The following is an 18332-nucleotide window of genomic DNA, read 5'->3' as shown; positions in this document are numbered from 1 at the left end:
CCCCCAGAGCCCAAGGACCCGCGGTAGCATGACTCCCCGGTAGCCACGTGCCCGACCCAAGGAGGAGCCCGCAAGGGAGTACAGAGGCAACAGCCCCCAGCGCGAGGAGGCCCTTAGAGGGACAGCGGGCAGGAAGCCCCAGAGCCAGCCCGCGACCACCAACCCCAGCGCGAGCCGGACCCAGAGCCAAATGGCCCCGGCAACTGAAGACCCGCCCGCACCCCCAGCGGAGAGCCCGCCACACACCGGAGAGGCCCCAACCCCCCAGCTCCCGTCCACCCAGTGGGAAAGACCCCAGCCAGCCGCGGCGGCCCGGTATTCCGGTCCCAGTGACCCTGCAGGACAAATGGGGGAAGGAGGGCAGACGGAGTCCCCACCCCCCGGCCAGGAAGCCAAGCCCGGGGGGACAGAGAAGAGCAGGCCCCCCCGCCCAGCCCCAAACCCAATCCCCCAAATCGGCTGGCGGGGCCCAGGGCATCCCAGAAATGCCCAGATTACCCGCCGGAGCCTCGAACCCCCGCAGCATGGCCACAGCCCCCACCCAGCCCGCCACCCACAAAAGGAGGCCGCCCACCCCCACCAGGGCCACCCATGACATCCCCGCAACCCAACTATACCTGTCATTCCTGCCAGGTGACCCCACACTCTCTGCTCTGATCTCTGTCTGTCTCTTTGACATATCCACATGGATGAAGGAATGCCACTTTTACCCAAACTTTTGTAAGACTGAACTCTTTGTCAAGCAACCAATCAGTTTCTCTATTGCGGATTCAACATCGAAATCGCCTCGTCATCCCCTACCTCAACCAAAGTCATAAGAAACCTGGGTGTCATGTTTGATGACCAGCTATCCCTCTTTGACTATCTTTCATCTGTCTCCCAGTCGAACCACTTTGGACTACACAACATCAGAAAAATCAGGCCTGGGGCGGCCCGGTAGTCGAGTGGTTCGGGCGCATACCATTTGGGCGCAAAGACGCTCTTAGCAGGCGGGCACCGGTTCGACTCCCGATCGGTCCGACTCTTTCCTGCATGTCATTCCCCTCTCTACCCCCTTTCCTGTCAGTCTCCACTGAACTATAATAAAGGCATAAAAGCCCAGAAAAATAATAACTTTAGAAATATCAGGCCTTACCTGTCTCAGTACTCTACCCAAGCTCTTGCTCCAGGCCATGGTTATCTCTCGCCTCAACGACTGCACTGCTTTTCTGGCAGGCCTCCCTTCATTCACGGTAAAACCCTCACAGATGGTCCAGAATGTGGCAGCCTGTCTGGGCTTTGGTCAGCCCAAAAGGGCACATGTCACTCTGCTACAGATCGACCTACAACAGCTACCCATGCCCGCCCAGGTCAAATTCAGGTCCTGAATGTTTGCCTTCAGAGTAACTTCTGGGTCTGCACCCATCTACTTGAACTCAATCATATACCTTCATGCTCATTCTCAGCCACTGTGTTCCTCAAAGGAATGTCGTCTGACATTAAGCCTGTGAATATTCTCATTTGTCCAGGTCATAGTATCTCAAAGGAGGATTAAATCGAAAGCAACTGGACTTGGTTATTTGTCTAGGAAGACGTTTCACCTCTCATCCAAGAGGCTTCATCAGTTCCTTCTCGCACCTGACCAGGCTGGGACTGGTCCAACTATCTGGTGTGGAGACCCAGGTATTTAACCTCTGGGAGGGGCTTTCACAAGGCTGATGATGTCATTGGTTCCCTTTGTGCTCCATGTGCCAACGACAGTCGTTAGAGTGACTGTCTTGGTGGAGAGTTGGTTTCGGCTTCGTTGGAGCCCTATTGTGTTATAACAACAGTCGCTGGAGTCACAAGCCACTTGTGTACAGTTGTTTTTCTTTGAGGTTAAATTGTTGAATCTCCTGGGAAGGGATGAAAGGGCAGCATTGTAAATTGGAGATAGGTGGTGTCTGAGGCCTCCTCCCCTGTTGAGGGATGGTTTCTCTACTTTCACGTAGATGGCTTCTTCACAAGTTTATGTATATTTATACACAGAGTGAAGATACAGTAGTGGTGTGAGTTTGTCAGAAGTGTGAAGACACACATACAGATATCTCACGAATGCACACAGTGCTGCTTGTAACCACAGTGCAGAGTGGAACACTGAGTATGTGGTTGTCACTAATGTTGTAGAAAAGAGAATTTCCTTGTCTTTTTGGTAAAGCAGGTCTAGGTGCTGTATAAATACTGTGAAACTGCTTAATCCATGGAAAAATGCACACAGCTCATATTAAGAAACTGCACATTGAAGAGTCTAACAAAACACAGAGAGGACATTCTGTCACTGAGAGAACAAGTAACCAAATACAACCCCATTTCCAGAGAAGTTGGGACACTGTGTAAAGTGTAAATAAAAAACAGGATGTGATGATTTGCAAATCATGCGAACCCATATTTCATTGACAAAAACATAGACAACATATCAAATGTTTAATTGATGAAATTTTATTGTTTTATGAAAAAAAATTGCTCAATTTGAATTTGATGGCAGCAACACATTTCAATAAAGTTGGGAGAGGGGCAGCAAAGACTGGAAAAGTTTTGTAATGCTAAAAAAAACACCTGGTTGAATATATAACAACTAAGTAGGTTAACTGACAACAGGTCAATAGATGATTGGTAATAAAAAGAGGCAGAGTCTCTGTGCAGTGAAGATGGGGAGAGGTTCACCACTATGTGAAACACTGTGTGGGCAAATAGTGCAACAATTAAAGAATAATGTGCCTCAATGTAAAACTGCAAAGAATTTGGGGATTTCGACATCTGCAGCTCATAATATCATTAAAAGATTCAGATAATCTGGAGAAATCTGTCTGCAAGGGACAAGGCCGAAAACCAATATTGGATGGTCGTGATCTACAGGTCCTCAGGCGGCACTGCATTAAAAACAGACACAATACTATCGTGCAAATTACTGCATGGGCTCGGGAACACTTCTGAAAAGCATTGTCTGTGAACACAGTTCATTGGTTCATCCACAAGTGCAGGTTGAAACTCTACCAGGCCAAGCAGAAACCATATCTAAACATGTTCCAGAAACATCGCTGCTCATACAGTGTATTCAGACATTCAGCATATTGTTATACACATCCACAGTTAAAACATCCTGATACTGTATTGATGCACGATGTTCAATACAGAGAAATACAGAGGGCACTAGTCCATATACCAGAAATGCAGAAGAAAGATTGTTATAGATAGATATATATATTTTTTTACATTTGATTTTTCAGCCCCCCCCCCCCCCCCCCCCCCCCCTCACTCCTCCTCCTCTGCTGCAACACCAATCATATTCTTCTAGACACAAGACAGTCTTCATAGGACCTTCACTGCAAAATGAAAGAGTAATGGTGACCCCCCCCCCCCCACTACTCTCATACAAACAGCAGATTAATGAGTCTATCTGGTGGCAGCGTACACAACATTTGGCTCCACCTCTCTTCTCCTTCCTCCTTGACCAAAATTCACGCTTGCGTAGTTCAAGTCATCAGAGTCCAGATTCTGTAAATATAGTGAATATTTATACTCAGTCATCTCACACAGTTTGAGAGAGAAACAAAGTGATGATGTGACAAGTTCAATCATGTCTATAAAAAATGTTTAAACTGGGTTCACCTCTCTCCGTTGTGGGCCACTGTCTTCATTCTCACCTTAGTGACAGAGACAAGACATCTGGTCAGATGAGTGATATACACTGTAAAGGTTTTAGGTAGTTCTCTTGGTAACCCTTTAATTTACAGGCTGTTATTTATGTAGTCATGTGAATATTTTTTTATTTCTGCCAGACATTGGAGCATTTATTGATGTATCACTTTACTGACTGTCACAACATCCTCATAGATTATGTTGAAACTAAGAAACTTTCCAATTAATACTGTGCACTTGACATTATCATGATGCTGCTGTGTCATCCTCTGGTATAAGGAAATTATCCGTATGTTCATGTTACACTTCACAGCCATGGAAAAGTAATAACAGCAGAAGTTCTCAGTAATTACTGACATATTTCTGCAAAACAACGCACACTACACTTTACAGGCAGTGGAAAGGTAATTACACTTTACAGGCAGTGGAAAGGTAATTATGGGTTAACTACAGTGACATGTCCAGCAGTCACCACATCAGCTTTTCATTTTGGTAAACAACCGTTGCAGTGACGACCACTTCTCTTGGCTTATTAAAAGGTAAGATTGTTGAAATTACGAACACATCAGGTTCATTACACTGACAGTACTTCGCTATGTGGAGCAAACTGGCTGCTGCGTTTAGTTTGGGGGACAACAATGTTGACATGCTGATGGGTAATATATGAGACTTGGTATTGTCTGCTAACAGCCTGTGTTACAATACGTGACATTAACGCTATCAATGTTAATCATAGCCTTTACAGAAAGGAACCTTCTGTCTTACTCTGTAAGTAAGTTATACTACTTACTATAACAATTCCAATAGAATTACCGACCAACACTCTTTTCTGCTCCAATTTTACTCTGTAATCACCAAATATTTTACAGTAATTCACAGTACTTTACGTCACCACATAATTACTATATAATTAAGCCTATTTGACTTTCATCTTTGGTAATTTCTTCACATTACTGTATAATTACTACATGATTAAAACATAATTCACGGCCTGTAAATTAAAGAGTTACCACCCTCTCTGATTTGGTGTCCTTTATAAAGAGATTAATTGTTGAAGTTCTAAGTTTTAATTATCTCTACACCTGCTTGATGGATTGGCACCGATACCTGCAAAACTATTGACTTTTCCATCAGTGTACTTCTATCCAGTTCTCAGTGTAGATTAAGTTAAATGCTATTTCTCAAATGCTAACATGGTAAATTAAACTGGTGAAAGTCTTGTTTTTATTTATTAATGTAGTTCTAGAGGTTTCTCACTTTCTATGTCTGTAGTTGAAATGTTCACAAGTCATTACTATGAATAATAAGGATAATGATAAACATCTTCACTGGTCATGGGAAGTATTGCAAAATATATATAAAAAGATACCTTTCTGATGTTTCCTGATTTTAACAACCAGACCAGTGATGATCATTACAAGTAAAACAGTCAGACCGCCCAGGATCAAACTCATCAGCTCTGGTTTTACATCACACTTTCCTAAAAGAAAAATCCGAGAGAGATTAAATTTTGTGCCTTGAGACCAGGCCAATAATCTGCAGAATGAGAGGAATCTTACTTTCAGACTTGCTGTCCTCATTATTACCTTTTAATGAAATAAAGAAAAATATATTCTTAATATTATTTTGGTCGATCTGCATCATAATCACATTTTAATATTTGCACAGGTATCAATATCTGTGAATAATCTGTGATGGTATATTTGCATTGTCAGAAAAAAGGATCACCAAAAGGAACCAAAAGAAAGAATGATTCATAGTAATCTTACCTTCAACATTTAAATATGATACACTGAAAACTGCATTTCCATTTGTGTAAAATCCACAGAAATACAGTCCAGAGTCAGATGAATCCACTTTTTTGATTTTGAGAAAGATGCTGGACATGTTTGATTTCATATCAAACTTTTCATTTTTATATCCATCACATAATTCGGCTGCGCTGTCGGACGCAGACATAAAAGAGATACAGCTGACCTCGGTTCTGTTGACCAGTCTGAACCAGAATGCCACAGATTTAGATTTGGTAATGTTGGAGCACCGCAGTGTGACTTCTTCACCAGACTGGACCTCCACAGTCTGAGGCTGAGACACTGAGACAGAGATCCAGCCTGAAACAAGCAGCAGACACAACAAGAGATTTATCTCTGAGTGTTTAATGTAACAGTTACTGTAATAAGGCAACAGCAACAATTAATTCAGCTCTAATTTACAAGTTTAAACTCCGGTGTGTTACTGGTGACATCACTTGGTGCTGAGAATAATTTGTTCATAATAAAGTGAGAAATAAAGCTATTATCAAGGCAAAGCTCCTAAAATGGAACCAATGGATCATGAGCAAATAAATAAACTTTACAAATATATAATTAACTGTTTGAATTCTGATGGGTTAGAGTTACCGTAATTGTAAATGTAAGTTACAGTAATTCAGTCTCTGTACTCACTGAAGCTGCAGAGAAGTAAAGCTGTTATCAAGATGAAGGTCTTCATGGTGCGTATGACTGCAGCACTGCAATGTGAGTAAGTGACCTGTGTAGTAAGGGTGCTGTCAATGTCAAGAGGTGGGGTGTGCTAGTATGCAGAGAAAAGCAGAAGTTGAGCAGCATCTCCGTCTCAAGTTGATCTTCCGACTATGTGATTTGACAATAGTTTTATAGCATATTTTCATTTTTTGGTAACTATTATGTACAAAATTAAATATCAAATAATTTTGAACAAGTGCTGTTTGTCCTTGGACACATGAAGGCCTCTGTTGTGTGTGGTTCTGGAGAGAGAGCTGATGACCAAGCTTCCCCTACTTGACACCTCACTAATGATACAGATATGTCACTGATACAGACAGTGCTGTTTGTTCCTGCAGTGGAGTGATGGGCAGGAGGGGTTGACGTTTTATTTGTATTTAAAGATACAGCACATCTAATAGTCAGCCCTGAAACGTGTGTATGCAATTTAGACATTTAGCATATGACTATACATACACATCCAGCAATATCACAGAGGAAGGTCAGTATTCACTGCTTCCTCTGATTCTGTTACCAGAAAGATTTAACTTTAAACGCCTCACGATTTTCTCCTCGGTTGTGCTCACATCACACTGACAAGATAGTTGTCTGTGTGGTCACTGGGCCAGCTGCAAGCAAAGTGTCTCATTTTTGTTTCTGCTTATTAAATATAACGGATGTGAGGTGTGAGTGTGACAACTGTTGAGTTGCTGTAAATGGAGCTGTGCGGACTCACTCAAATTAATGTGACCAACTCATTGGACGCTTTTACAGTGCGTCATGGCAAGTGTAGCTGAGTAAATACGTTTATGGGGGACACGCTCTGTGACGTAGCTGCAAATTCCTGGCAGAACCAGGATAGCTACTGAGCTGGTAAGACATGTGTTGACTCTCTCATCCCTCTGGTTAAGATCGCACGTTTAAAAGTCAATTATTCTGAGTTGAATTGCACAAAAAATGTCATGGTGAAACATTGGTAACAAAATCTGGAGGTATACTGTTGTTCCTGGTCGGCTAAAATTGTCCTAAATTCGGCTATTTATGTTGGGAAGTTCCCTCATTTGCTTATTGTCTAACTCGCTGCAGGGACTGAGACAAAGCCTGTGTGTGTGTCTACTGACAGTGCCCTCTGCTACTCTCTTAGGTACATTATATTGTTGTTCATTTCTTTTTTTATATATTGTTAGTGGGGGATTGCATTGTGTGAGTAGCCTAACAGGAAAAATGAGACTCTTATTGTATGTTTAATTATTTATATTTTGTCATTTCATTTTTAGAATATTTGCATGTTATTTATTATTATTTATAATAATAATAATAATAATAATAATATTGTTATTTATATACATGAGTTCTGCAACTACTGTGAAGAGAGATGTTTTTATTTGTGTATTTTATTCAAAGCATAATTTTGTTAAAAGAGGAAAACAAAACAGGATAGCTACTGAGCTGGGACTGAGACAGAGCCTGTGTGTGTCTGCTACTCTCTTAGAAAAATAAACGTGCAGATCCCGATATTCGGTGTGGTTCTTCAACAAGCAAGCAACCATCTTATAGCAAAGACAATTGTCCTTATCCATCCCCTCCCCACGAGAGTGCCCAACGGATTGGTGCTGGGACCCTTCCTTTTTGCAATATACACCTCCTCTTTGGGTCCGAGCATCTGCTCACATGGCTTCTTATATCACTGCTATGAAGATGACACCCAACTATACCTGTCATCCCCCGCCAAGTGATCCCACATTCTCTGCTCAGATCTCTGCCTGTCTGTCTGACATATCTGAATTGATTAAGGAACTCCACCTTCAACTTAACCTCTCTAAGACTGAACTCCTAGTCATCCTGGCCAATCGGTCTCTCCATCATCATGTCAATATCAAAATCCCCTCTTCATCCCTTACCCCAACCAAGGTCGCAAGAAACCTGGGTGTCATGTTTGATGACCAGCTATCCCTCTTTGACTATTTTTCATCCGTTTCCCAGTCGTGCCACTTTGCACTACACAACACCTGATCAGAAAAATCAGGCCTTACCTGACTCAGTACTCCACCCAGCTCTTTCTCCAGGCCATGGTTATCTCTCGCCTTGACGACTGCACTGCTTTTCTGGCAGGCCTCCCTTCATGCACGGTAAAACCCTCACAGATGGTCCAGAATGTGGCAGCCTGTCTGGGCTTTGGTCAGCCCAAAAGGCCACATGTCACTCTGCTACAGATCAACCTACAACAGCTACCCATGCTCACCCAGGTCAAATTCAAGTCCCTAATGTTTGCCTTCAGAGTAACTTCTGGGTCTGCACCCATCTACTTGAACTCAATCATACAGTCTCATGCTCATTCGGAGCCTGAGATCCTCAAGTAAGGCCAGGCTCAGAACAAAAGGTGACTGTGTGTTTGCTGTAAGGGCATCTGTGCTCTGGAACAGGCTGCCCGAGAATATTAGGTTGGCAAAATCCATTGAGTCCTTCAAATCCCTTCTTAAAACACACTTTTATAAACAGGCTTATGTGTGAATTGTTTTATTTTATCTTGTTTTATTCTTTATTGTATTCTATTGTATTTTATTTCTGTATCATTTTAATTGTATGTAAAGCACTTTGTAAACTTTGTTTTTAGAAAAGTGCTATATAAATAAAGTTATTATTATTATTATTCTCAGTGCCCTCCCTGCACACAAGGTCGTCGCAGTCCAGACTGTTCTTGTCGGTCATTCCCCGTTGTGTAAAATGGAGATCCAGCTGTGGGCAGGATATGATTCTGGACTTCTACACCAACATGGAACAAAAGTCTCTTGAAAGTACACAAAGTCAAAAAGATGTTCAAAAAGGCACTGAAGACCTTCAGGGTTTGATGCAGTAGAGTTCACTCCTTGTGACAATTACTAATGGATTGCTGCTCCATAACCTTAGTTTGAACCCCCTTAGCTGACATCAGCTGACTCTCTTGTCTCTGAAGGGGCTTCACTGCACCTTTTTTTTTTTTTTAAAGAACTGCAGTGCACTTGGGAATACATTTCTCATACATAATTACATCTGTAAGCCCAACTATTGCCCAGTGGTTGCTCCGCTAATGCCCTAACTGTTGCTCCACTAGCGCTCTAATGAGTAGTTGGTATCATCAGTCATCATGTTGACCTGCTCAGCCAACAGGCCATCATTGGTGTGCTCTGCCAAGAAGTCATTACAGCGGTATGATTGGCCAGTGCTTAGTCAATGCTCGAACAGCCTGGTACATGATAACAAACCACACTGAGTACATTTTGCAATAGGTGTGAGTTTATCTCCTCGGTATTGACTAACTTAAGTCAGTGAACACAATATATATGATATAATATCATAATAAACATCAGTGAACATAATATATGGTATAATATCATAATGAACATTACATAATTATTGTTCCAACTCCTACATGCCCAATGGTGGAACAAGCTTCTGAATGCTATCAAAGAGGGGCAAGTAGAATCTCTTTAAAGGTTATTGTCTTCCCAGAGCACCTCCTCTCCTAACACCTTTAACACCCTAACATGCCTAACTACAACTTACTATGCACTTTCATTGCACTTCTTTATCTGATCTCCTCGAACTTATTAAATAGATGTAGTACTTAAAACTTACACCAAGGTTTTCTACTGCACTGAAGCTTTAGTGATGTCCGTCACTTGTAAGTTACTTTGGATAAAAGCTTCTGCCAAATGACTAAATTTAAAGGTCAACATAAACGCCATTTTTTCCGGTGGTTGAGTCGTTACTACAGTAATTATTTTTTTTTGTGAGTAAGAAGTAATAAGTAACTGACATTTTTAGGTAGAAGATTGACTGTATGTCTCAGTGAAGATGTCGTAGCCTTGTTGTGATCTGTCATGTGTTAACCATGTACAGCCTGGAGCAGAATGAATGGTTTCATATCAGGATATAAAAGTATCACACTGCTTCAGACATATTTTCACAAGTTTATGTATATTTATACACAGAGTGAAGATACAGTAGTGGTGTGAGTCTGTCAAAGGTGTGAAGACACACATACAGATATCTCACTAATGCACACAGTGCTGCTTGTAACCACAGTGCAGAGTGGAACACTGAGTATGTGGGTGTCATTAATATTAATAAATAAAGCTCATCATTCTTCCTAAAGGACCCACATTGTAGAAATATAGATTTCCTTGTGTGTTTTATCAAACAGGTCTAGGTGCTACATAAATTCTGTGAAAGTATCACGGTCAGTGGTGATGGTGACAGTGATGTCACACACAGTGACCGCCCTCAGCAATGCCCCCAGCACATGAAACAACATCTAGCCTTTTTTGTTGTTGTTGTTGTTTTAACTCTACTAATAAAAGACATCATACTGTGGCTGAGAAAGCAAGTTACTTTTCTGAAAAATGTTGAGGAAACTCAACATGAATATATCATTCACTGTCTCCGTCTGTTTAGCTCATTTCAATGATGAATGACCATCGCCATTTCAATTGATCTGTGAGCTGCAGTAATGGGTTCTAATACGTTACCTGTGCTTGGCCTGGTCATGCATCACGCCTACCAGGTTCAGTGACCGACACAAATCTCTAGTTGCTCTTCTAGCATAAAGACAACTGGTAAGTTAAACCATCTGATGTATAAAAGATGGATATTTTGTTACAGCCATTGTTATGGAGTTCGGCTGCATCAGTGTCATTCTGCTGTAGGAGTTTGGAAGATGCTGATGCACCATGTGAAGATAAAGTTGTGGTGTGATACAGAAAATGTTGCTTGTCACCATAGTGACAAGTATAATGATGGGCTGCTCATACAGTGTATTCATAGAAAATTGTACTTTAAAATGTACTTTATTTTAAAATTTTAAATGTACTTTATTCTTAATTCAGACACTCAGCACATTGCTATACACATCCCCAGATAAAACATCCTGTTCGTATATTGATGCACTTTACTTTGGCCTTCAGTACAGAGAAAAACAGAGGGTACAAGTTTTTATTTCAGGCCTCATAACCCCCCCACCCCCCCCACCCCCACCCCCGTGCTCAGATCACACTGTGCTATCTCTTCCTGTCAAACAAGTGATGTGTATCTCACTCACTCCTCCTCCTCTGCTGCAACACCAATCATATTCTTCTGGACACAAGACAGTCTTCATAGGACCTTCACTGCAAAATGAAAGAGTAATGGTGACCCCCCACACCCACTACTCTCATACAAACAGCAGATTAATGAGTCTATCTGGTGGCAGCGTACACAACATTTGACTCCACCTCTCTTCTCCTTCCTCCTCGACCAAAATTCACGCTTGCGTAGTTCAAGTCATCAGAGTCCAGATTCTGTAAATATAGTGAATATTTATACTCAGTCATCTCACACAGTTTGAGAGAGAAACAAAGTGATGATGTGACAAGTTCAATCATGTCTATAAAAAATGTTTAAACTGGGTTCACCTCTCTCCGTTGTGGGCCACTGTCTTCATTCTCACCTTAGTGACAGAGACAAGACATCTGGTCAGATGAGTGATATTCACTGTACAATCTTTGTGAAGCACTTTCCTATTAGGTGAATTCTATAAAGAGTTTAATCGTCAAAGTTAAAAGTTTTAATTATTGTTATTTTAAAATTAATGACTTTTCCATCAGTGTACTTCTATCCAGTGCTCAGTGTAGATTAAGTTAAATGCTATGTGCCATTTCTCACATGCTAACATGGTAAACATAGATGGTTAAAGTCTTGTTTCTATTTAATAATGCAGTTGCAGAGGTTTCTCACTTTCTAAGTTTGTAATTTAAATTTTAACAAGTCATTGATATGAATAATGAGAACAATGATAAACATCTTCACTGTTCATGGGAAGTACTATAAAATATATACATAATAAATACAACAGATACAGAAGCTTTCAAAAATACCTTTCTGAAGTTTCCTGATTTTAACAACCAGAACAATGATGATCATTACAAGTAAAATAGTCAGACCTCCCAGGATCAAACTCATCAGCTCTGGTTTTACATCAGACTTTCCTAAAAGAAAAATCAATGAGTCAGATTAAACTTTCCCTTCAGTGGCTTGAAACCAGGCCAATAATCTGCACAATGAGAGAAATCTCACTCTGAGACTTGTTGTCCTCATCTTCATAAAATTGAGAGGTGCCTTTTAATGAAACAAATGAAAATCTTGATTTTGCTTCAGCGGATTTGCATCATAATCTGTGACAGTCTGTTTGCATTGTTTGAAGAAATGACCAAGAAAAGAAACCAAAAAAAAGAATCATTTACAGTGATCTTACCTTCAACATGTAAACGTTTTACACTGAAATTGAAATGTCCACTTGTGTAAAATCCACAGAAATACAGCCCAGAGTCAGATAAATCCACTTGTTTGATTTTGAGAAAGATGCTGGAGATGTTGGATTTCATTTCAAAATTTTCCTTTCCATATCCATCACAGAATTCAGCTGCGCTGTCAGACCTGATCATAACAGAGATACAGCTGATCTGGGTTCTGTTGACCAGTCTGAACCAGAATGTCATGGAGTCATATTTGGTTATGTTGGAGCACAGCAGTGTGACGTCTTCACCAGACTGCACCTCCACAGTCTGAGGCTGAGACACTGAGATAGAAATCCAGCCTGAAACAAGCAGCAGACACAACAAGAGATTGAGTGTTTAATGTAACAGTTACTGTAATAAGGCAACAGCAACAACTAATTCAGCTCTGATTTGAAAGTCTACTGGTTACACGTTTCGATGCCGAGAATAATTAGTTTATAATAAAGTAGTTAATGATACATTAGAGATTTAAAGCTGTCATCAAGATAAAGTTCCCCATTTCAACTTCAATTAAGCAAATGGAACATGGAGAAATCAATAAACTTAAAAAAAAAACAAAACAAAAAACAATCGTTTCAATTCAATTTCAGGTCTTCATTTCAATTTCAATACAACAAATGTAACATGAACAAATACATAAAATTTTATATAAATTAATTGTTTAAATTCTGGAGGGTTGGAGTTACCATAGATGTGAATATAACTGGGAGTAATTCAGTGCCAGTACTCACTGAAGCTGCAGAGAAGTAAAGCTGTTATCAAGGTGAAGGTCTTCATGGTGCGTATGACTGTAGCGCTGCGATGTCTGTAAGTGAACTGTGTAGTCAGGGTGCCTTTAAAGTAAAGAGGTGGAGGCGGTTTTGTTTTTTCTTTCGGTCAAACTAAAAATTGCTCATGCTGAAATGCACAGAAATGCTCTCAGGGAAAAGAAAGGATAGAAGAAACACAGACTCAAGTAATTCTTCAGACCAGGTTATTTGAAAAAAAACCTTAAAAAATTTTTTAAAAACTTTTATAGTATAGGCTACTTTTATATTTTTAGTTGGCATCATGTACAAATGAAATATTACAACAAAGACAGACACAGCCTAATCCAACAAGAGATGTTTTTTTTTTACAGTAATATGAAGGTTTTAATGCATTTTGAACAAGTGCTGTTTCTCTTTGGACACATGAAGGCCTTTGTTGTGTGTAGTTCTGGAGAAGAGAGCTGAAGGCCAAGCTTCCTCTGGTTGACACTATGTCAGCCGGCCATGGTGAAACTGACTTTTATGCATTTGAGACAGAGTCCGAGGACAGCTGCATGGCTGAAAAAAAAGTAATGGACTACTTGAGGTCATGGAGATCTGAGGTTGAGATTCAAACAAGGAACAGACTGATAAGAAGTTTGAGACACTGCTGTGAGATTTATATTTGTTTAATATGTTGTGGCTGAAATTCCAAAACAGGAAGCTATGGTATTTCCCTTAATGTTTAATATTTAAAAATTTTGTAAAGCGAAAGTAATGTAGTAATATAAAAAGTAATGTAACTAATTACTTTTGAAATTAAGTAATAAGTAAAGTAATATTATTACTTTTAAAGGCATAATAAGTAAAAAAGTAACTTATTAGTCTTCCTGAGTAACACTGCTCAATAACGATACGTCAATTCTGGATCAGGCCTCGTGTCCTGCCCACCTCCACTGCTTGTGCTAGGCTGACCGAGCAGAGGAATCATCAGGGACACCTAAATGCACCACAACTAGCAGATGTATCTGACTGGTAAGAGTAGTTGGCAGTATTTCTGTGTTTATGGTGTCTGTTAGCTTGTTACCTTTCTGGCAGTGGGTGACACAGCATCACACATGCCTAATATATACATCACACATGCCTAAAATATACATAATTAATCAATCAAATACTCCAAAGGAAAACATGATTAGCTATTCACTATAGTAGCCTACCCCATTTGGGTGCAACCCATAGTACATATCAGCTGCCTGCCACACCCTAATGCATCCCCTGCTTTATTATTGTCTATTTTCCTCTAAATGGACCATAATTATAATATAATAATGCTGTATTGAAACCAGCAATTGAGACCATAGACTTTAATACAATCTGACTTACAACCACTGGAGTTGCCCCCCGCTTTATGTAGTCTATGGTGTCTGTCTTGTCTGGCTGCTAGTCTGATACATGTTAGCCATTTCAATTTCTATCTTATAAATCAGTGATTCCAATAATAATAGTTTGGATTACACAGTAGACAGTTGATCCCATTAGAGTATCCAAAAAATACATCTGATAGAAAAGCTACATTTTTACCTCAAAAAAATCTTTTTCCTTCTGGTAGCTTTGTCTGGGACTTTCAAATGTGGGTCCTGTTTTGTAAGCAAGAAGACAATTTCACTGAGCATGTGCAAGCTAGCTTGTTTCTGATAGGAGGAACTCAGTTCCATGTCTTATAGTTCTTCATCTCCCCCACATTTATTTTTAAGATGTCAGCCTCATAAGTGCTACAGAATATGACTTGGATGTGAATATTGATATATATCTGGTCATATTAGGATGATTAAATATGTTTTGAGAATCCAGCTGTCCCTGATTTGTTATGAACAGCTAATTGTGAATTTCCCAGCAAAAACTTCTTTAGCATATACATATAGTATGATGTGTCTATTCACATTGTTGTGTATCAAAAGTGTTACCAATATACTGAACAAGTAGGGCCCTGTGTTATCAGAAATAAGAGCAGCTGCCTGGACTGGCTGTTCCCAGGCACTGTCCCAACTCATCAGTCAGAACATCACTTAGACAGAGAATTCAAATGCTGACAGTCAATCAAAAACTGTCCTGTGGCCTTTTCCTTACTTCTGAAGTGACACCACCATCACTGAATTTTTTTCTACGCTATTTTCCAATATCTTGTATTAACAGCTACAACTATTTTAAATTCCCTTCCTCATTTTGTTAACCAGTTTACAGCTTTTTTTTTAATCATCTGTTGTGTCATGAATGACTTTTTTTTTTACAATACCAAATGTATACATGATAATGTGCACAAGAACAAACTCATTGTCAGATGTTGCATGAATGATTTTTTTAGTTGAAGAGTCTTTTTTAGTTGATTCATGTTTTGATGTCCTTTTTAGATTTCCTGTAACTTGAATTTGAAACTGTCACAGGATGAAAAACACACTTGTGTTACACTGTAAAGGTCATAAATCACTCTTCGAGGGTGTGACTTTTTGCTCAGAAGTCATTTATGTGGCCACTTTGAACGACGAGCCCCGCCTCTCTCCAACAAAACCCCCTGTACAACAGCTCAGAGATATCAGGTGCCATTGCAGTGAGACCATCATACGCACAATGAGGAGCTTCACCTTGGTAACAGCTTTACTTCTGTGTAGTAAGTACTGACATTGGATTATTCAGTATCCTCTACAATGCTGATTATCAGTACATTATTCAAGATGCTCTGCTGTTGCGTTATCAGTTCTCTTGCTGTGTCTGCTGTTTGTTTCAGGCTGGATCTCTGTCTCAGTGTCTGAGTCTCAGACTGTGGAGGTCCAGCCTGGTGAAGAGGTCACACTGTTGTGCTCCAACATTTCCAGATCTCCAACTCACACATTCTGGTCCAGACTTTACAACAAAACCAAAATCAGCTGCATCTCCTCTGTGTATGGGTTTCATGGCAAAACCTCATTTTGTGATGGATTTAAAAATGGCAAATATGAAATGAGAACCAACGTGTCCACAATCTTCCTCATAATCAAAGAAGTGGATTTATCAGACTCTGGGCTGTATCTCTGTGGATTTTACATGGATGGACACACAATACTTAGTGCAATAGATGTAAATGTTAAAGGTAAGATTGAAGACTTGTCTGTCTTTTGGACTCTTGTCTTTTGTCATTGTTGATATATTAAAATCATGACTCATACCTGCTTTACGAAGATAAAATATTTCATTAAAGGCAATGATGAATCTCATGATGGCATTGATGGCGAGGATACAGGTAAGACTCTCCTAAATATTTCTTTCATTTAGCGATTGTTAATGTAAAATGTAAAATGGTTTCAGTTTAGAGTATTGAAATGTTGGCAATGCCTAAAGTCAACAAAACTAATTTAACAGGTTTTTCTGTAGTGTTTGACAGACCCACAAATCTGACGAGTGGGATCTTTGGTGGTCTGACTGTTTTCCTTGTCATGGTCATCATTGGTGTGGTTGTTAAAGCCCTGAATCTTCAGACAGGTACTATTTCAGAGCTACTGTGTCTGAATGATTTTCTTGCTTTTGCACATCAACATATTGTTATGTCAATATGATGAAACCTATACAACCTACTCACCAGTGAAACTGTATTAACAGAAATGTTTTCGATAATGATTAATATTGATGAGCTGATCAGATTGATTGCCTCTCCTTTAGTCACTGATGAAAAACAGAATCCACAGAGAAACAATGTGAGTCTGTCTCTTCCAATTACTTTTGTATAGTCTACAGTTTAAACAGTCCCAGAATCACTTTAATCAGTACTATTATTTTCAGGATCTGGTCTCTGGTGACCTGAAGGATGTGTATTCACCAGCAATGAGAAGCAGGAGGCCTCCATCACAGAGAGAAGTGGAGACTCATGTTATTTATGCTGCCAGCAGATAGACTCTCTGATGTGGATCTGATGCTTTTATCATATTAACCAGCTGATTTCATTTTGTGTGGCTGGTTGATGGGAGTTACCATCACCATCACTTTTTCAAATAATTTGCAATAAAGAGCTTGTATTCATTCAAATATTCGGTAGTGCTGTGTCTTGAATTCTCATTTGCCTCCCCCCTCCCTCCCCCTCACAAACATTAAATCTCCATCACACACACTCACACACACACACACACGTAGGCATATATATATATATATATATATATATATATATATATATCTCATGTGTGTGTGTGTGTGTGTGTATGTATATATATATATATATATATATACACATACATACATATATATATATATATATATATATATATATATATATATATATATATATATATATATATATATATATATATATATATATATACACACATATATACACATATATACATACATACATATATATATATATATATATATATATATATATATATATACAGCACACACACAGACACCCACACACACCGTACATGAAATATTTGTACATGTGATGTAAAAACATATTGGCTCTTTGTAAAACAAAATGTTACCATACCAAAGCTTGTCAACACATGATTATATTATATGTATGTTATTGTCATAAACTTGCTTTAATAAATTAAATAAACATTGTTTACATATATGCTTGCAACCTGATATGCCTATGAAAATGCATTATACATATTTTAATATATTTACATATTCTGATTTTGATATGGGTTTTTCATATGTTATGAACTTATATCTTCATATACCCAGGGGATGTATATATTTCATAATAATATATGTTCTTACAGGTGACATACATGGCAACATCACTCTTGATACAGGGACATATGTCATATATTAGATTTCTGTATTGTCTAAAGAATCTGGTTTATGTTTGATGTAGGAGGAGCCAGTAATCATCCACGACTGTACACATTACTTAGAGTTAGATGTAGATCTGCAGCAGTGGAGGAGTGAGTGAGACAGACATCACTTGTTTGAGAGGAAGACACAGCACAGTGTGGTCTGAGCACAGCTGAGGTGAAAATCATCAGGCCACTCAAAGCTCTGCAAGAGTCAAACCTGAAATTAACAGCGGATACTTGCTGACTTTCTACTACCTCAAAGAGAAAATCAGTTTCTACATTTAACATGTATTTGAAAAATAGACGTCACATTATAGAAACTTTTTA

The 18332-nt window shown here is 39.4% G+C and overlaps 2 protein-coding genes, 1 long non-coding RNA gene and 1 pseudogene across 4 annotated transcripts; 1 reads left to right on the top strand and 3 right to left on the bottom strand.

Annotated features, from left to right (window-relative positions):
* LOC139622216 (piggyBac transposable element-derived protein 4-like) overlaps positions 1-18332 on the bottom strand; it is a 176731-nt pseudogene that overhangs the window by 32858 nt on the left and 125541 nt on the right.
* LOC139621444 (uncharacterized) lies at positions 3293-7407 on the bottom strand. The gene is made up of 6 exons (XM_071477963.1): positions 6102-7407; positions 5427-5768; positions 5217-5243; positions 5027-5137; positions 3628-3662; positions 3293-3513 (listed from the first exon to the last, which is right to left on the bottom strand). The coding sequence occupies exons 1-6, from the start codon at positions 6145-6147 to the stop codon at positions 3412-3414; spliced, it is 663 nt and encodes a 220-aa protein (XP_071334064.1). The 5' UTR covers positions 6148-7407; the 3' UTR covers positions 3293-3411.
* Positions 11205-13551, bottom strand: LOC139621453 (uncharacterized). Its single transcript, XR_011690999.1, has 4 exons — positions 13201-13551; positions 12050-12768; positions 11588-11622; positions 11205-11473 (listed from the first exon to the last, which is right to left on the bottom strand). It is a non-coding gene; the product is annotated as an uncharacterized lncRNA (long non-coding RNA).
* On the top strand, positions 15554-17250 carry LOC139621436 (uncharacterized). 2 transcript variants are annotated; one of them, XM_071477946.1, is made up of 6 exons: positions 15554-15862; positions 15980-16321; positions 16430-16471; positions 16591-16710; positions 16888-16922; positions 17008-17250. In XM_071477946.1, exons 1-6 carry the CDS (start codon positions 15640-15642, stop codon positions 17116-17118), a joined length of 873 nt encoding a protein of 290 aa, XP_071334047.1. In that variant the 5' UTR covers positions 15554-15639; the 3' UTR covers positions 17119-17250. The 2 variants fall into 2 exon arrangements, with proteins under 2 accessions (XP_071334047.1, XP_071334048.1); XM_071477947.1 differs by having other exon boundaries at positions 15557-15862; positions 16603-16710.

The sequence above is a fragment of the Trachinotus anak genome, unplaced genomic scaffold, assembly GCF_046630095.1.
Source record: "Trachinotus anak isolate AG129_WGS33_773 ecotype Australia unplaced genomic scaffold, CSIRO_AGI_Tana_v1 ptg000005l, whole genome shotgun sequence".
Lineage (NCBI taxonomy): Eukaryota > Metazoa > Chordata > Actinopteri > Carangiformes > Carangidae > Trachinotus > Trachinotus anak.
This window is presented reverse-complemented; position numbering and strand designations above follow the sequence as displayed.